The sequence below is a fragment of the Pelophylax lessonae genome (assembly GCF_965119305.1).
Source record: "Pelophylax lessonae genome assembly, chromosome: 4".
Taxonomy (NCBI): Eukaryota; Metazoa; Chordata; class Amphibia; order Anura; family Ranidae; genus Pelophylax; species Pelophylax lessonae.
The window spans coordinates 203,135,004-203,152,193 of record NC_138771.1 but is presented as its reverse complement, the minus strand read 5'-3'; the positions used below and the strand labels follow the sequence as shown (position 1 = coordinate 203,152,193).

General features: G+C 44.1%; 1 protein-coding gene across 3 annotated transcripts in view; it reads right to left on the bottom strand.

The window, feature by feature from the left end:
• The window catches only part of GRAMD4 (GRAM domain containing 4), a 396,610-nt gene that overhangs the window by 191,029 nt on the left and 188,391 nt on the right, over positions 1-17,190 (bottom strand). For all 3 annotated transcript variants that reach the window (XM_082253353.1, XM_082253354.1, XM_082253355.1), the window contains one exon: positions 10,312-10,337. In XM_082253353.1, the coding sequence (XP_082109479.1) occupies positions 10,312-10,337 (26 nt within the window). The remainder of the gene's footprint in view (positions 1-10,311; positions 10,338-17,190) is intronic.

Here is a 17,190-nt window from a genome sequence, read left to right as displayed (position 1 = left end):
GCTCATAAGATACCTCTTCAGTACCCGCTCTATACCCCTGTGTGGGGTGGGTACATCTGGTGAGTAGGTCTTTTTACCAGGGGCCACTTAGCCACTCACCAGTCACCCACCTTGGGGGTCACCGTAAGATATCCTGTACACCTATATATTTTTTGCTATCACCATTATTTTATGGACTAATTTTTTGGATTTTTTTGCACGTTGCACAAATAGACTTCCCGCACTTTTACATTCACCTGCATATTTATATATAAAAAATTATTTTTGGCACATTTATCTTTGACTCACCTTGATATATTTATTGATATCACTTTTGTTGCACTGTATATCAGCTGTTGTTTTGCACACCCATCCCGTGCTTAATAGTTTCCCGCACATTTATCACCTATTTATTTACTTACCTATTCACTATTATTTATATTATCACTTGTGGAATATACACCTTGTATATATTTTATTTATTTATTTAGCATTGTCATATATTCACATTGTTTATTTTATTTTGGCATATACACAAGCATATTTATTGTCACACTTTGCCATTTATTACGCCCTCTGGTGGTTGTTTCTCTCATATACCTTTGGAATATTTTTATATATTTAAATTTATTTTTAGATTAATTTATATCCCTTATAACACTATACGTTTGATCTTTTTACTTGGTTTTTCACCTCCGCATCTTTTATCTATTAACTTATTCCTCAATCATATTTATACTTTAGCATCTTATATTTATTTGCACTTTATTAAATAAGCAGCGCCATCACCTTCCATTTTATTTATCTCTTTATAGCCTTTGGCTATAGTTTAAGGGAGGCTGCAGCTTATTTGTGCATATATTGTTACAATCCCTTGATATCCTTAGCGCGGATTTATTTATCCACACATTTTATGACCAATTTGTGCAGAAATCAATATCATTCCAAAGGGTTCACATACTATATCTTGCAACTGCATGTGCTGTCTTCAGCTTTTAAAACTGTTTAGAAAGTGCATACCCCATTAGAATTCTCTCTTCCTGATACACCTGTGGGAGGGAAGTTTGGCCATACACTTTGAGACAGCTGACTGGAGGAAAGGCACACACCCCCTCTTCACATAGGGAAAAAGCTGTGAAGAGACCAGCTGTCTGCTAATCTATTTATAGCACCCACCCCAACACAAAATTCAGCCTGGTTTTATCTCAGTTGACGGTAAACTTGTCATAAACTATCATGCGGATAACAAAAGAACGGAGCAGGAGAAAGCTAGGGACTTAGGGCTTTGAAGAGAGATAAGAAAACTTATCTCCAAAAATAGAACAGCATTTGAAGGGGGAGGGGGAGCATTGGGTTTCAATAGTGTTCAAGATAAGGATTTAGGTATAACAATTCTATTTTCCTCACTCATGTAGAGGGGGTGGAGATATAATGTTTACCATAGTTAAACTTGTCTGTACTGTGCTGGAAGATTACATTATCAGTTGTAAACTAGAACAGCACATAGTCTGTGCTAATAAAGGGTTAAAGAGCTAGAAGCTGTCCTAGTATGTTAAACGAGGGAAAACTGTGTGCCCCTCTTTGGCAACAGAGAAATATTGCATTTCCTCTCTTTTCAGAGAGGCCACCAGTTGTTTCTGATATTTTCTTATTGGGCTGGCTCAACTGTGTTGGAGATGCTTGTCCCAAAGTATGAGATATAGGAAATACACAAGCAGTCCAAAACTATCAAGCTGTAAACAATTGCACAAATTTCAGTTCTGGAGTTCTCAAAAAATATCAAGTTGTGTGATTCACAATATGCTATGAAAATGAGTACATGTAACAAATATAAAATAGGCTTTATTAAATTTGGCTGCAAAAGTGGAAAAACTTTAGGAAACAGTCATTGAAGTGGAGTGGATTTTACTAGAAACTGAGGCACTTTATCGCCTAACTCATACAGTAGGCTTGCACAATAACCTGCTGAGACGAAGGGCCTCTGTAGAATTTTCCTAAATAATAAAAAGGAATCAGCCTACAAAAAAAAAAAAAAAAAACGGTAGCAGAAAGATGAACCCTGATAGTCCTCACCACATCTAGGCAATTGAGCTAAAACATTCTTGGGGTAAACTGCTGCCAGGCACAGGGGAGGCAACACAAAACGTTCAATAAGTTGAAAAACAGAAACCACATATAGTTAAAGATGTTTTTGGTTTCAAAACAACCTAGGCCAAAAGATATTTATTAATAAATTGGAAAGAAGTTGATTTGAAGCTTTAATTCTTCCTGAAACCAGCAACCATTAATAGACATTTGAACCAGAAATTTTCCCCGATCCATAATATTGGCATTATTAAGGACAATCTTCCAATGTAAGGGAGGAAAAACCCTTGCCCTCTAACAATGTCAGGGACAGAAGCCACCATGACCGATATCAAAGTCAAGGATGTGACCAGATGATTGACTAAAAAGTTTGCAGTTTTCCCACACTGTGAAAAAGTTTTGTTGCAAAGTTCAAATTCATTTGAGCAAATGGGACTGCTTCAAAAAGGTGGAAATCATCAATCCCAGCACTCTCATGAATCTCCACAGGCAAGAATGAAATCGGCTTTGAAGTTACCAAACCCAATTCTGCAGTTTTCCTCCCTGGGGCAAGAAGGCTGCAGCTTAAATGGTATATAGAAAAATGACCAAGTACCCCAAGTAAGATGACATCTTGGAGTTAAGGAGGTCTGTTTTTGCAGCAGATTGTCCAGGTATCCAAATATTGGAATACCTCTGGAATTAAGAAGTTCTAGAACTGGTGCGAAGACTTGTCAACAACTCTTGGGGCTGAGGCAAGGAAGAGCCTGATATTAATAGCAATAGTCACCTTCAGCAAAAAACCTGGAAAGACAAGAATGTGTAAAATATGTATCCCTTATATTGATGTATGCCAAAAAAAGTCTCTACAATGAAGGGAGGCAATAACTGACTGAGAAGATTCCATCCAAGGTGTTTGAAGATGACGAAAAAGATTATGGAGAGCCTTTAAATCCAAGATAGGAAGAAGGTCTTTCAGAACTGTAAAATGGTTTAGATACCTTTTCGTTGCAGGCATGAGAATGATGACTCATTGGTTCAACACTCTCAAAAAAGGAAAAAAAAAAGTCTATCCAACATTGTTGAGACATGGGAAGATGCAAAAATAAAAATTCAAGGGGGGTATCTAAACTCACCTTTGGATACTACCTCCTGCTTTCATGTATCAGCTATGCCAGCTTCCCAAATCAAAGCCAAAGCCATCAGGTGGACCCCAACTCCAATGAAATAAGAGGCAGACTTTCGTGCTGAGGTGGATTTTTCAGCAGGTTTGGATTTAGTGTCTAGCCAAGGACGTTCAGAACCCCCTGGGCCTGAGGAAAAGAAAAGTTATAAGTCACCCTTGCATGAAAAAAATAAAATGAGAAAGGAAGAGAAATAGGCACTTAAGGTAAAAAGGGGGAGTTTCAGAAACGGCTGCCGATGCAGATGGTTCCTTCTGGGACAAGGTAGAAATGAAAAAGGCCCAGTCTTTACCATTGTCAAACTAAACTTTGCGCACAATTCATATTAGATGCAGAACAGAATATTTATGCACATCTGCAGGGTGATCGCCCTTAAGATGGTGTCAGAAATGAGGTCTGTGCCCAAACAGGGTGTGTAACTAAAGGCAAGGGCTACTCAAAACCCCAGAACTTGTGCTTTGGTACAGCATAGCAGAAAATAGTGATCATTAAGAACAGGAAATGGCAGGTATCCATCAGGTTTAATCCATGGTACACCTTCCCAAGGAATCCTTTATCGCATCAGAAGAGGCTAAAGTCCTTTCTCAAGCAATGACTGGGAACATGCTGCATACTGCTGTCACAATCATATAAAGTATGACATTTCCTCCTGCTCACAGTGAATATAGAGTCTACAATATCCGAACTCCAGACCGCCCCATGCCGACACAGTTGAACACTGCTGCGTCATCAGAAAAACCCAGCCAGGAAAGACACTGGAGGGAATTTCAAATGGCCGTTCTGGCTTACACTGCCCAGCTGCAAGAAAACAAAATAAAAAAACTCACACAGGGCCTGAGCAGTATTGAAGAGAATGGTTCTCCTCTTTTGCAAGGATAGCAGTAAAAGTGAACAAGCAGCACGAAAAGAATGGTCTGTTATATACAGTGCCCAGTCTTAACTTCAGCTGCCTCTAAAAATTTCCACACCAAAAATACTCGGGAACAATCTTAGGAAATACCCAAACACAGCCACAGATCTTGTAAGCCACAGAGAATTAGGTCTTTATAGATAGGGTCAGGATAAAGCTGCATCTCCCTTTGGTTCCGATAAATTCACAGAGAATCTCCAGACATACCAGCTTGACTTAGCAGAGTGCTGTGCTAAATGGAACACAGATGGGTTGTCAGTGATGACCGCAGAACTGTCACAGAGAACACTAGTATAACTGAACTGGAAAAACCTGCACTTATTGGTTCATTTTAATCTACCAGCAGCTTTTAGTAGAAAAAAAAATAATCTAATTCAGTAAGAAAAAAAAAATAGGAAAAAATGGATTTTTGTAAAATCTTACCGTAAAATCCTTTTCTCTTAGCTCATCGACAGACGTAGTCCTCGGTGATACACCACCTTCGGGTTATGTTACCTCCGCAGGAGCAGGACTAGACAGGAAATTAAAAAGCTCTGGCCACACCCTAGGGGCAGTCCCAGAGGGTATATCCTCTCTCTCTCTGCCTCAGCAAATCAGTTATGTGAAAAAGCAGTGCTTAGAGAATTTAACCCAACCCAACTCCAAAACAGAGGGGCGGGGACTACGTCTGTCGATGAGCTAAGAGAAAAGGATTTTACGGTAAGATTTTACAAAAATCCATTTTTCTCTAGCGCTCATCGACAGACGTAGTCCTCGGTGATACACCACCTTCGGGACGTCCCAGAGCAGTATCACAACTGAGGGGTGGGAAAATGGAAATCAAATCCCAATCTAGAAGGCCCAACCGGTGCCAACTAGAAGTTTACAATGCTCATCCTTGATGATGAGACTCAACCAAAAAAAGAGAAAACAATTTTTTTTTTTTTTTTTTTTCAAACAGAAAAAAACCCTTGAGGTAGACCACCGGTCTCCTCAAATTGCGGCCTGCAAAACCTTGCGGCCAAATGAGGCATCCGCCGATGCCGTCACATCAATTTTATAAAATTTTGTAAAGGTATGTACCGACGACCAGGTGGCCGCCTTACATACCTGGACCACTGACGCCTGATGGCGAAAGGCCCAGGAAGTACTGAGCGCTCGAGTGGAGTGCGCTCTAACAGGGAACGGAGGACTCTGACCCTTAATAGAATAAGCCTGTACCACCGTTTGTCTAATCCATTTGGCAATGGTCGCGGCAGATGCAGGCAAACCCTTTCTGGGGCCATCCGTGATCACAAAAAGTGAATCCGTCTTACGGAATGATTCCGTAGCTTTCAGGTATACCCTGATTGCCCGAACCACATCTAAGGAATGCAACGCATGTTCCCGATGATGCTTGGGCTGAGGACACAAGGAAGGTAGTACAATATCTTCATTCAGATGAAAATCTGAAACCACCTTGGGAAGAAAAGATGGCTTAGGATGAAGTACTACCTTATCCCTATGAATCACTAGGTATGGTGACTGGCATGATAATGCAGCCAGTTCTGACACCCTGCGAGCAGAAGTAATAGCCACCAAGAAGGCCACCTTCTGGGATAGAGTAAGCAAGGGAATCTCCCTGATGTTTTCAAAGGGAGGTTTCTGTAGAACCGACAAAACCAAATTAAGATCCCAGGGCGGTAAGGGCGCGCGGACTGGAGGAGCCAGGTGCCGCACCCCCTGGATGAAATTCCGCACCAAGGATTTGGTAGCTAAAGGCTTCTGAAAGAAGATTGCTAATGCTGAAACTTGACCCTTGATGGTGCTCAAGGCTAGCTTCTGCTCAACCCCTTGTTGCAAAAAGGCCAATATTCGAGTCACCGAATAGGTACGTGGAGGAAATCCTAAAGATTCGCACCACGCAATATAAGTCTTCCATGTGTGATAATAGACTTTCCTGGAAGTCGCTTTCCTTGCTTTAATAAGGGTAGGAATGACTGAAGTAGACAAACCTCTGTCCTTCAGTACTTGGGTCTCAATGGCCAGGCCATTAAAACCAGCGACCGTAAAGCACGAAGGTAAATTGGTCCTTGAGACCACAGACACTCCCTGAGACGAAGTTCCCACGGAACGTCTGCGACTAACATGTCCAAGTCGGCCAGGCCGGCTTGAGGAGGCCAGCCTAGAATTTCTAGGACCACTGGCGCTGATTGGATCTGAACCAGGCGTCCCTAGAGCTATCTGGCCCCGACCATCCGAGAAAGTCTGGTCGTTTTCTGTTCCCACACATTTATCAGATACCTGATAGTTATCAGGAAAGGTGATCTTTTCTGGTTGAACCTCAGGGACCGAAGTCACCCGACTAGAGGCTACTTGGCCTATCTGGTCAACCAGATCCGATTCCTGTGAGGTATCGGGACTAATCTTAGGAAAAGGTAAAGGAAAAGATCTTTTCAGGGAACGGTAACTACCGCTTCCTGTGGTACTTAAATGTTGGAAGGGAAGAATCGCACCGGTAGTAGTGGTTGATGCTCGATCTAATGTCCTGAATACCGGTGAAAACGTCCCCCCACCCTGAAACCGGGTGGGGGCGCACCTTCAGGCTGTGTACTCCTTTGCTTCGGGTTTGGCTGGGTTGATCCCCTTCTTGAACCCTCCTGGAGGAGTCTTGCCTTTCCCGCTAGTACCAGCCGGGCGCCCTTTATGGGCGGTAAAGAAAGGTCCTCGCTTGTTGCGAGGTCCCTTAGCTTTTGCAGCCTGTGGCAAAAAAGTGCTCTTGCCCCCAGTGGCATCCTTAATGATTTCATCTAGGTTGGCTCCAAATAGACGATTCCCCTGAAAGGGGAGATTGGTCAAGGTCTTTTTGGAACCTAGGTCAGCTGACCAGCATTTTAACCACAGCACACGTCTGAGGATCACTGCTAACTTAGATGCATGCCCTAATAGGGGAGTAGTGTCCAAGGCTGCGTCACAGATAAACCGTAGCCCTTGTATGATCTGTTCCATCAAATCAGATGTCTCCTGGGGAATATCTTTTCCCCTAAGATCTTGGCGTACCATTTTCGCCCATTCCGTAAGTGTCTGGGAAACTAGACCAATAACAATTACTGGTCTAAATGCTGACCCTATCAGAGAAAAGATAGTGCGGGACTCTGCTTCTATCGTTCGATCCACCGGATCCTTAAAGGACGAAGTGTCCTCCACTGGAATAACCGTGGCTTTATTCAGCCTGGAAATAGGCGGATCCACGACTGGTGGTACCGTCCATTTCTTAATGATGGATTCCTCAAACGGATAGCGTCTAGCAATACGCTTGGAAATAGTAAAGGTACGTTTAGAATGCTCCCATTCTCCTTTAATCTGATTACCAAAACATTTAGGTACAGGAAAAGCCTTCGCCGTCTTGATGGGCTTATTAGTCCCAAAAGGCCTCTCTGTTTCAGTTGCCTCTGCCGGTAAAGCCTCAAGTTTTAAGGTTTCTTGCACTGCCACAACTAGTGCGTCCACCAATGCTTCTTCCTGAATTAAAGCAAGAGAAGAAGCGTCCTCCTCACTGTCTGAGGGGGCTTTACCTGGGATAACAGCCCTTGCAGAGGAACCTGCAACTGCCGTGACCATCTCTGAATCTGAGTCAGAGGTGTCAGATGGTATAGGGGTAGGCGGGGGTCGCTTCCTTGACCCCCGTCCCTGACAGGCCGCCTCCACCCGAGCCACCATAGACTCCAAAATTGCTGTAAATGACTCTATACTCTGTGCACCGGCGGGTCCCGAGGCCCCCTCGAGGGAAACAGGTGGGGGAATATGTGTGGCAGGGTCCATAATAACTCCAGTTACTTCCTGGATAATATAATTCAAAAGTAAAGAAAAAAACTTTTTTTTTTTTTTTTTTTTTTCTTTTCTGACCCCCAGCGCCACAAAAAAGCCCCTTAGTGTTACCTGCTTAGGGATCCCTATCGATCGAGAGAGAGAGAGATAGACCCCCAGGCTCACCACTTGATGCTCAGAGTTAAACTGCAACAGCTTACAGCGCTGTCTTGACAAACAGGAAGTCTTTTGGCTGGCTGCCCAGGAAGAAAGGAGGCGGCTCCGCCCCTCTGCACGCCTTCCGGCGCCTCCCCCAAGCTCCACGAGGTGTAGGATCACCTCAAACATGGCCGCCCCCATGCTGGAGACACGAGGCTACGCCAAAATGGCGGCTCGTGCGATCCAGCAAAAAAAATGGCGGCGGCCTAAACTGAATAGCGGTGTGCTGCAGGGCACACAACACTCTCTCTGCATGGGGATATGGCGTGGTTAGCGGTACCGGCCCTGGCGGACCGCGTGGCCGTTCGGGAGGCCTGCTAATAGCTGGAGATCTGATTTGGAAGGCAGTCTACATGTCCGTGGCTTCTGACTGGTAGGTAGCTTATACTTAACCCATAAGATTCCCAGAATGCCACAGATTACATCTTTAAAACATGTATACAATAGATTGTTAGCTCCCAAGCCAAGCCTCCTGGCTTTTGCACACATAAATCACACTCAAAGTAGGAGGATTTGTGACATGTTATAGGATAGAAAGGACTCTTTCTTACCATACAGAGAGGGGCCCGCGTTCACCACAAAACCCGTCAGGGAAAAAGGGGGAACATACTACTCACCATACCGGAACCAGGCGGGCACCAACTCCTGACAGTACCCCTCTCCACCGGGGCGGGAGGGCTGTCGACCGATACGGACGCCGTGACTCATGGTCTTTGGCGTTTCGGCGAGACGTTTAACTCGCGTGGACAGTCCTTTAATGGGACTTTGTCGCGGCCGACCCAGCGCGGAGCTATGGCCTGCACGCGCTCGTAGGCTGAACTGGGGTGACCACCGGATCTCAACATCCAGCCCGTCGCCCAGTTCAGCTTTCTTGCTTGAAGATCTCACAGGAACACTGGAGAAAAAAGCTGTCTAAAAAAAAATCCTTTAAGAAAAAATTCTTGCCAGGACCTAAGATCCCAGCAAGGTGTCTAGGTCCTTACTCCTAACTAGACAGAAAATAACTGATTTGCTGAGGCAGAGAGAGAGAGGATATACCCTCTGGGACTGCCCCTAGGGTGTGGCCAGAGCTTTTTAATTTCCTGTCTAGTCCTGCTCCTGCGGAGGTAACATAACCCGAAGGTGGTGTATCACCGAGGACTACGTCTGTCGATGAGCGCTAGAGAAATGAATGTTTCTTCCCTCTCCTTTTGGGAAACGAAACAGAAATGAGTAGGCGTAAGGTGGAGGGGGTCTAGCCTTCAGTTTTCTATGTGCTATTTTTTTCCATTTCTCCAGCATTGGAACCCCAAATATCTGGCTATTAAGCTGCATGCCTCAGTGGACCATATTTGCCATCTTGCTGATAGACACACAGTAATAAAAAAATATATAATATATGACAGTGTTTCTCAACTCCGGTCCTCAGGGCACACTAACATGCCAGGTTTGCAAGAAAACTGAAATACATCACAGGTGATATCATTTGCTGCACAGTGATTGCAGTATTCTAGTCTGCATCTCCCCAAGGTAATACTTAAAATCTGGCCTGTTAGTGTGCCCTAAGGACCGGAGTTGAGAAACACTGATATATGAGAAAGACACAGCGATTGAAACAGTAGAGCAAAGCAAAAAAACTTAAAAACAGGCGAGAGCTGTAATTAAGTACATTTATTTGGTCAGTCATATTTGGGGGACAGCCCACCTTTCTCAATGCTGGGAAAATGGTGAGCTGCAGCCCACCAAAACATCAACCCAAACGTATTCACCTAATCGCAGCTCTATGCTGTTTTAGGGCTTGTGTGGATGGCTTTGCTTTGCTGGAAAGATAAAATATACATATAGTTTATTAATGTCCCATGCCAAATTTGAAAAGATTCCTGTGATTTGCAGTCTTTTATGGAGAAAACAGCATGCTAAAATGAGGGTTTAATTTATACGTTACCACCACCACTTTGATTGAAGAAAATGTTAAATACAATATACTCAATATTAATCATACTACTCTAATAAAAACATTTTTTAAACTTCAAAATGCACACTTTTTATTTAAGTCAGCGACGATAGAAAAATGTTACAAAGTCACTGAATACATTTTTAGGTTCTTAAACTCCATATTAAAACTACATTACTGATACAATAAAACCACACCAGCATAACAAATAGCATTTATCTTGTGATTTCAGCATCAAGGTAAATGCCAGTACTTACTTAACCGTCTCATATTTTCTGTTAACCTACAATGAAATAAATTAACATGTTTTAATTATATTGACACTAACAATGCATAATTATCTTTTCTACATGCATATCAAAATGAAAACACAAAGTAGATGAAACGTAATTTACGTAGCTCTCCACAACCACAAGTGGCATCGCATAACCACTTGACCTCCAGAAGATTTGCCCCCTTTACGATCAGGCCATTTTTACTGTATCCAAATAAAATTTATGTCATTTTTTCCCCACAAAAAGAGCTTTGTTTTAGTGGTATTTTATCACCTCTGTTTTTATTTTTTGCGCTATAAACCAAAAAAAAAAAAAAAAAACCCCTGCTTTCTGCTATAAAACACATCCAATAACATTTTTTAAAAAAAAAATCTTGTTTCCTCATAAATTTAGGCCAATATGTATATGTATATGTATGTATGTATGTATGTATGTATGTATGTATGTATATGTATATATTATATATATATATATATACACACACACATACACACACACACACACACACACACGTATATTTTTTTTTTAATTACTAGTATTGGCGGTGATCAGCGACTTATAGCGGTGCTGCGATATCGCTGCGAACATTATGACACTTTTTAGGGACCAATGACACAAATACAATGACAAGTGCTAAAAATATGCACTATCATTCATTGTATTAATGACACTAGCTGAGAAAGTGGTTAACATCAGGGGCGATCAAAGTGTGTGCGTGTGTGTGCGTGTGTGTGTGTGTAATGCGGCGCACAGGTGCCACCCTGTAGCAGTAAAACTGCTATAGGGCCGTTTTAAAGCAGATAACATAGTGCTTTATGATAAAGGAAAAAAATATAAAAAGGTAGATTCTCTTGTAACCAGTGTTAATTTCATCGACTAAAATGTTTTCGTCGACTAAATTAACACAATTTTAGTTGACTAAAATATGACTAAAACAATTCAGATGACTAAAATAAGACAAACTAAAATGGCATTTTAGTCATAAGACTATAACTAAAACTAAATTAAAAATTGACATAAAAATTAACACCGAAATTCATCATAAATTAGCAACGGAATTCCACCAGAGCCTGTAATAATTTGAACATGAATTGCACCACCGCATAAGCATAAGTATGGGGCAAATAACTAAAACTAAAAAAATAAGAAAAAGGCTTTCCTTATATTTTTCCCTAATATTTAAGGTTAGTAATATATTCAGGTAATATGTGCAATGACATTACAGCCAATGGAGTTTACAGTTTTTTGTATTTTAAAGTTGCACTTCGGTATGTCAAAAAGCAATATTTCTGTGTGTTTATGAAACTTGGTTTTATTTATAAAGATGTTATATATCACAATGGCTAAATCTGTGTCTGTAGTGCATGTTCAAACCTTATAATAAAATATTATTTGATTTTTACTCCAGGAGTATACAATTCATTTGGAAATGCCAGAGAAATGTTTAAATAATGCATTAGAATTAACCTAAACCTATTCTATTTGTAGACGACTAAAATGTATGAGATTTTATTGGACTAAAATGTACTGGAGATTTTAGTTGACTAAAATATGACTAAAACGAAATCAATTCAGATGACTAAAATACGGCTAAAACTAAAATGGCATTTTAGTCAAAAGACTAACTAAAACTAAATTGAAATTTGCTGCCAAAATTAACACTGCTTGTAACACTCAACTTTAACTACATAATCACATTCTAAGACAAATACTATAAGCCATGTGCTCAGCTAAAATTACTTAAAAAAATTGTGTTTTCTTTCACTTATTCACATATAAACCCTAAAGGAGACGTCCTTCATTCACTTTTTGCCTTGCAAACAGTGAAAAACAAATTGGCTCCATTTTCAACTCATTTTTAATGGTATCGGTCTTCCTTAATAGCTAAGCTCTCGGTACATGAATTCCTGCAAACAAATCTCCAAGAGCACAAGCATCAATGCTAACAGCGTTTTCAGCACCACAAAAACCTTGGGAGCAGCATGTATTGTCACTGAATGTAGACAGTACTGGCAGGGCCGGACTGGGGATAAAAACCAGCCCTGGAAATAATTTTATACCAGCCCCATACCATTATTATACCAGCCCAATAGCATAACGTAACTTCCCCCAGTATTCAGGCGATCATAGATTAAATTACATCCCCAATTATAAGAGAGATATAGAGTGCATCCAGCTCGTAACTCAGATTCTCAATATACCATCTGTATCCCCCTCCAGTAAATGATCATACCTCCAAAATGGTTGTCCCTGTATCTTGTGTCCAGGCCGCAGCACAGGCACAGAGCACCCCCCCCCCCCCAGTTTAAATGCTCCCACACTACACCAACAGGAACCCCTGTTGGGTCCACATGGGGTGCCAGACCGTTGTGTGCATGCTGCCGCTGTGCATAGGTGCACAGTGGTCACAATGGAAAAGATTTGGCAGCACAAACCCGCCTCCATCGACCCATTAGGGAGAAGAGACCAGGCTGACGCTGCACAGTCATCCAATCAGGGGCCACCTCCCACAAGGGGAGGGAGAGATGGAAAGTGCCCCTGCCTGAACAATACATCCCCGTCAACCAGACGGGTGGAGTGCGGCATGCCCAAAAGACCAGCTTCCACATGCTCTCCAAAGCTATCAACACAAAAGTGTACAACAGGTCAACTCTATAGGGCATATATATTACAACCAAATATGGACCATAAAAAAAATACCACAAAAGGTGTCTTAACGTAGCACTGAGTCCCTAAAGCAGGGGAAGGCAACCTATAAAGATGGAGATCTACCTGAACAACATTGAAGAGATCAAAGATCACCGGGATGCAGCGCGCCCCTTTTTCTAGCATCAACTTTTTTTTTTTTCGAAATTACCTAGCAAATCCCTAATAAAAATTAGACGGCATAAAGAAAACCTTGAAAAACTACTAAAAAAAAACTACTAAAAATATAAACTTAGCCTGCCTTAGCTTCAGTGAGAATCTCGTCACTTTCATTCACATTTTTTTTTGTTGGTCTGGGGAGTAATTGGTTGTCCCCACAAGTCTGATACCAGAGTCCATCACAAAGGCAGAACATCTAGTATTGCAAGCTGATTTTCTTGATTAGTTTCAGGGCTGGCTATCTGCTGTGATTTTTGGCCAGTGTAAGTAGGATGTAGGGCAGCATTCAGGGCTCAGTAGTCGGTAGGGCAGTATACAGAAGTCAGTAGGATGTAGGGCAGTATACAGAGGTCAGTAGGATGTAGGGCAGTATACAGAGGTCAGTAGGATGTAGGGCAGTATACAGAGGTCAGTAGGATGTAGGGCAGTATACAGAGGTCAGTAGGATGTAGGGCAGCATACAGAGGTCAGTAGTAGGAAGGACAGAGTACAGAGGTCAGTAGTATGTTGGGCAGCGTACAGAGGTCAGTAGTATGTTGGGCAGCGTACAGAAGTCAGTAGTATGTAGGGGAGCGTACAGAAGTCAGTAGTATGTAGGGCAGCGTACAGAAGTCAGTAGTATGTAGGGCAGCGTACAGAAGTCAGTAGTATGTAGGGCAGCGTACAGAAGTCAGTAGTATGTAGGGCAGCGTACAGAAGTCAGTAGTATGTAGGGCAGCGCACAGAAATCAGTAATATGTAGGGCAGCGCATAGAAATCAGTAATATGTAGGGCAGCCTACAGGGGTCAGTAGTATGTAGGGCAGCGTACAGAGGTCAGTAGTATGTAGGGAAGCGTAAAGAGGTCAGTGGTTTGTAGGGCAGCGTACAGAGGTCAGTAATATGTAGGGCAGTGCACAGATGTCAGTGGTATGTAGGGCAGTGCACAGAGGTCAGTGGTATGTAGGGCAGTGCACGGAGGTCAGTGGTATGTAGGGCAGCATACGGAGGTCAGTGGAATGTAGGGCAGCATACGGAAGTCAGTGGAATGTAGGGCAGCATACGGAGGTCAGTAGGATGTAGGGCAGCATACGGAGGTCAGTAGGATGTAGGGCAGCTTTCAGAGGTCGGTAGTATTTAGGGCAGCGTACAGAGGTCAGTAGTAGGTAGGGCAGCGTACAGAGGTCAGTAGTAGGTAGGGCAGCGTACAGAGGTCAGTAGTAGGTAGGGCAGCGTACAGAAGTCAGTAGTATGTAGGGCAGCGTACAGAAGTCAGTAGTATGTAGGGCAGCGTACAGAAGTCAGTAGTATGTAGGGCAGCGTACAGAAGTCAGTAGTATGTAGGGCAGCGTACAGAAGTCAGTAGTATGTAGGGCAGCGCACAGAAATCAGTAATATGTAGGGCAGCGCATAGAAATCAGTAATATGTAGGGCAGCCTACAGGGGTCAGTAGTATGTAGGGCAGCGTACAGAGGTCAGTAGTATGTAGGGAAGCGTAAAGAGGTCAGTGGTTTGTAGGGCAGCGTACAGAGGTCAGTAATATGTAGGGCAGTGCACAGATGTCAGTGGTATGTAGGGCAGTGCACAGATGTCAGTGGTATGTAGGGCAGTGCACGGAGGTCAGTGGTATGTAGGGCAGCATACGGAGGTCAGTGGAATGTAGGGCAGCATACGGAGGTCAGTGGAATGTAGGGCAGCATACGGAAGTCAGTGGAATGTAGGGCAGCATACGGAGGTCAGTAGGATGTAGGGCAGCTTTCAGAGGTCGGTAGTATTTAGGGCAGCGTACAGAGGTCAGTAGTAGGTAGGGCAGCGTACAGAGGTCAGTAGTAGGTAGGGCAGCGTACAGAGGTCAGTAGTAGGTAGGGCAGCGTACAGAGGTCAGTAGTAGGTAGGGCAGCGTACAGAGGTCAGTAGTAGGTAGGGCAGCGTACAGAGGTCAGTAGTAGGTAGGGCAGCGTACAGAGGTCAGTAGGATGTAGGGCAGCTTTCAGAGGTCGGTAGTAGGTAGGGCAGCGTACAGAGGTCAGTAGTAGGTAGGGCAGCGTACAGAGGTCAGTAGTAGGTAGGGCAGCGTACAGAGGTCAGTAGTAGGTAGGGCAGCATACAGTGGTCAGTAGTAAATAGGGCAATGTACAGAGGTTAGTAGTATGTAGGGCAGCATACAGGGGTCAGTAGTATGTAGGGTAGTGTACAGAGGTAGCATATAGGGCAGTGTACAGAGATCATCAGTATGTAGGGTTGGGGTCAGGAGGGCAAGGTATAGGGGGGTCAGGGGGGCACAGAAATAGGGGATTAGAAGGGCATGGTGGTGAGGGTGTTGGGAGGTCAGGATGGCTGGTGTGTCAAGAGGGCATGGCACCGGGGGGACCGGAAGATATGGTACTGGGGGTGTCAGGAGGACTGGTGTGTCAAGAGGGCTCGGCGCTGGGGGTCAGCAGAGGATGGCACTGGGGGTTCAGGACGGCATGGAGCTGGGGGTTCAGGACGGCATGGAGCTGGGGGTTCAGGACGGCATGGAGCTGGGGGTTCAGGACGGCATGGAGCTGGGGGTTCAGGACGGCATGGAGCTGGGGGTTCAGGACGGCATGGAGCTGGGGGTTCAGGACGGCATGGAGCTGGGGGTTCAGGACGGCATGGAGCTGGGGGTTCAGGACGGCATGGAGCTGGGGGTTCAGGACGGCATGGAGCTGGGGGTTCAGGAGGGCATGGAGCTGGGGGTTCAAGAGGGCATGGAGCTGGGGGTTCAAGAGGGCATGGAGCTGGGGGTTCAAGAGGGCATGGAGCTGGGGGTTCAGGAGTGCATGTCGCCAGGGGGGGGGTTCGGAGGTTCAGAAGGGCATGTCGCCGGGGGGGGGGTTCGGAGGGTCAGGAGGGCAAGGCGCCGGGGGTCAGGAGGGCAAGGCGCCGGGGGTAAGGAGGGCTGAGTGTTAGAAGAGTAGGGAACACGTTTTCATGCATTAATGCAGACTTAGGCAGGGAAGGTGCAATGGTAAATTCACATGTCCTGGCTGGCTCTGATCCCTGGCGACAATCCTGTGTCGCCTTCCGATTTGTCATCTACAAGTCTCTTGGATCGGAGAGGATGGCCAGTACGGTATCTGTGCGGATGAGATGAGTGCGTGCGGAAGAAACATCTCGGGCATGGTCCAAAGGCTTTCCCCGCCCCCGCAGCCGCACGTATGCAAGGGGCAGGGGCTGCCTCTGCTTTCAGCGTGAGTGTGTGCCTGCGCGCTCTGCAGCTCCTCCCGTTTGAAGAACGGGTGCGTATTTAACACGGGTCGGCGGTCTATGGGTAGCCGGCCCCCACAGCCAGAGCTCAAGGCAGCCCCAGGGCAGGCGGCCTACCGGAAAATCTCCCGCTATCCCGGTAGGCCAGTCCGGCCCTGAGTACTGACACCTGTTGTCTCTCTTATAATCGTGAGATACACAACATTGGTTCTGTATACTCCAGTTTTGACTAAACTTCAGCTTTAGGCTACATTTTTATCCATCAAGTCAGGTAATTTTAAAGTCTATACTGATGGTCTTCTGTCTGTAACAGAACTTATTTTTCCCCTCCTACAAATTAGGGAATGGAAAAGTCAATGAGGTCAATAGTCAATAATACAAGCCTGTTGATTGGACAGTGAAAGACCAGCATCAGAATGAGCACGTCATCCCTCTACTCTCTCCTATTAATGTGTACCTCATCAACATATTTGCATGCAGTCCACCTAAGTAGCTACCAACCCCTTAGTCTCCTGTGGAAATGATGATAAAAAAAAAATATTAAAATAAAAAAAAAAACAGGACTTTAGCACTCACAGTATAATTATTTGCAATTTCATTGAGGGATACCAGATTCAGAGACATTTGGGCTATATTGTTGCCTACAAGAGCATTTGGATGCCCGACAAACAAAAGAAGTGTCCAGCATGGTAAAAACCCTCCGGCTTCAGGCATGCCTTTTCAAACATGCCAAGAGCAAAGACCATTAACAGAAGAGTGAGGGGTGAGACCATGTTAGTCTCAATTA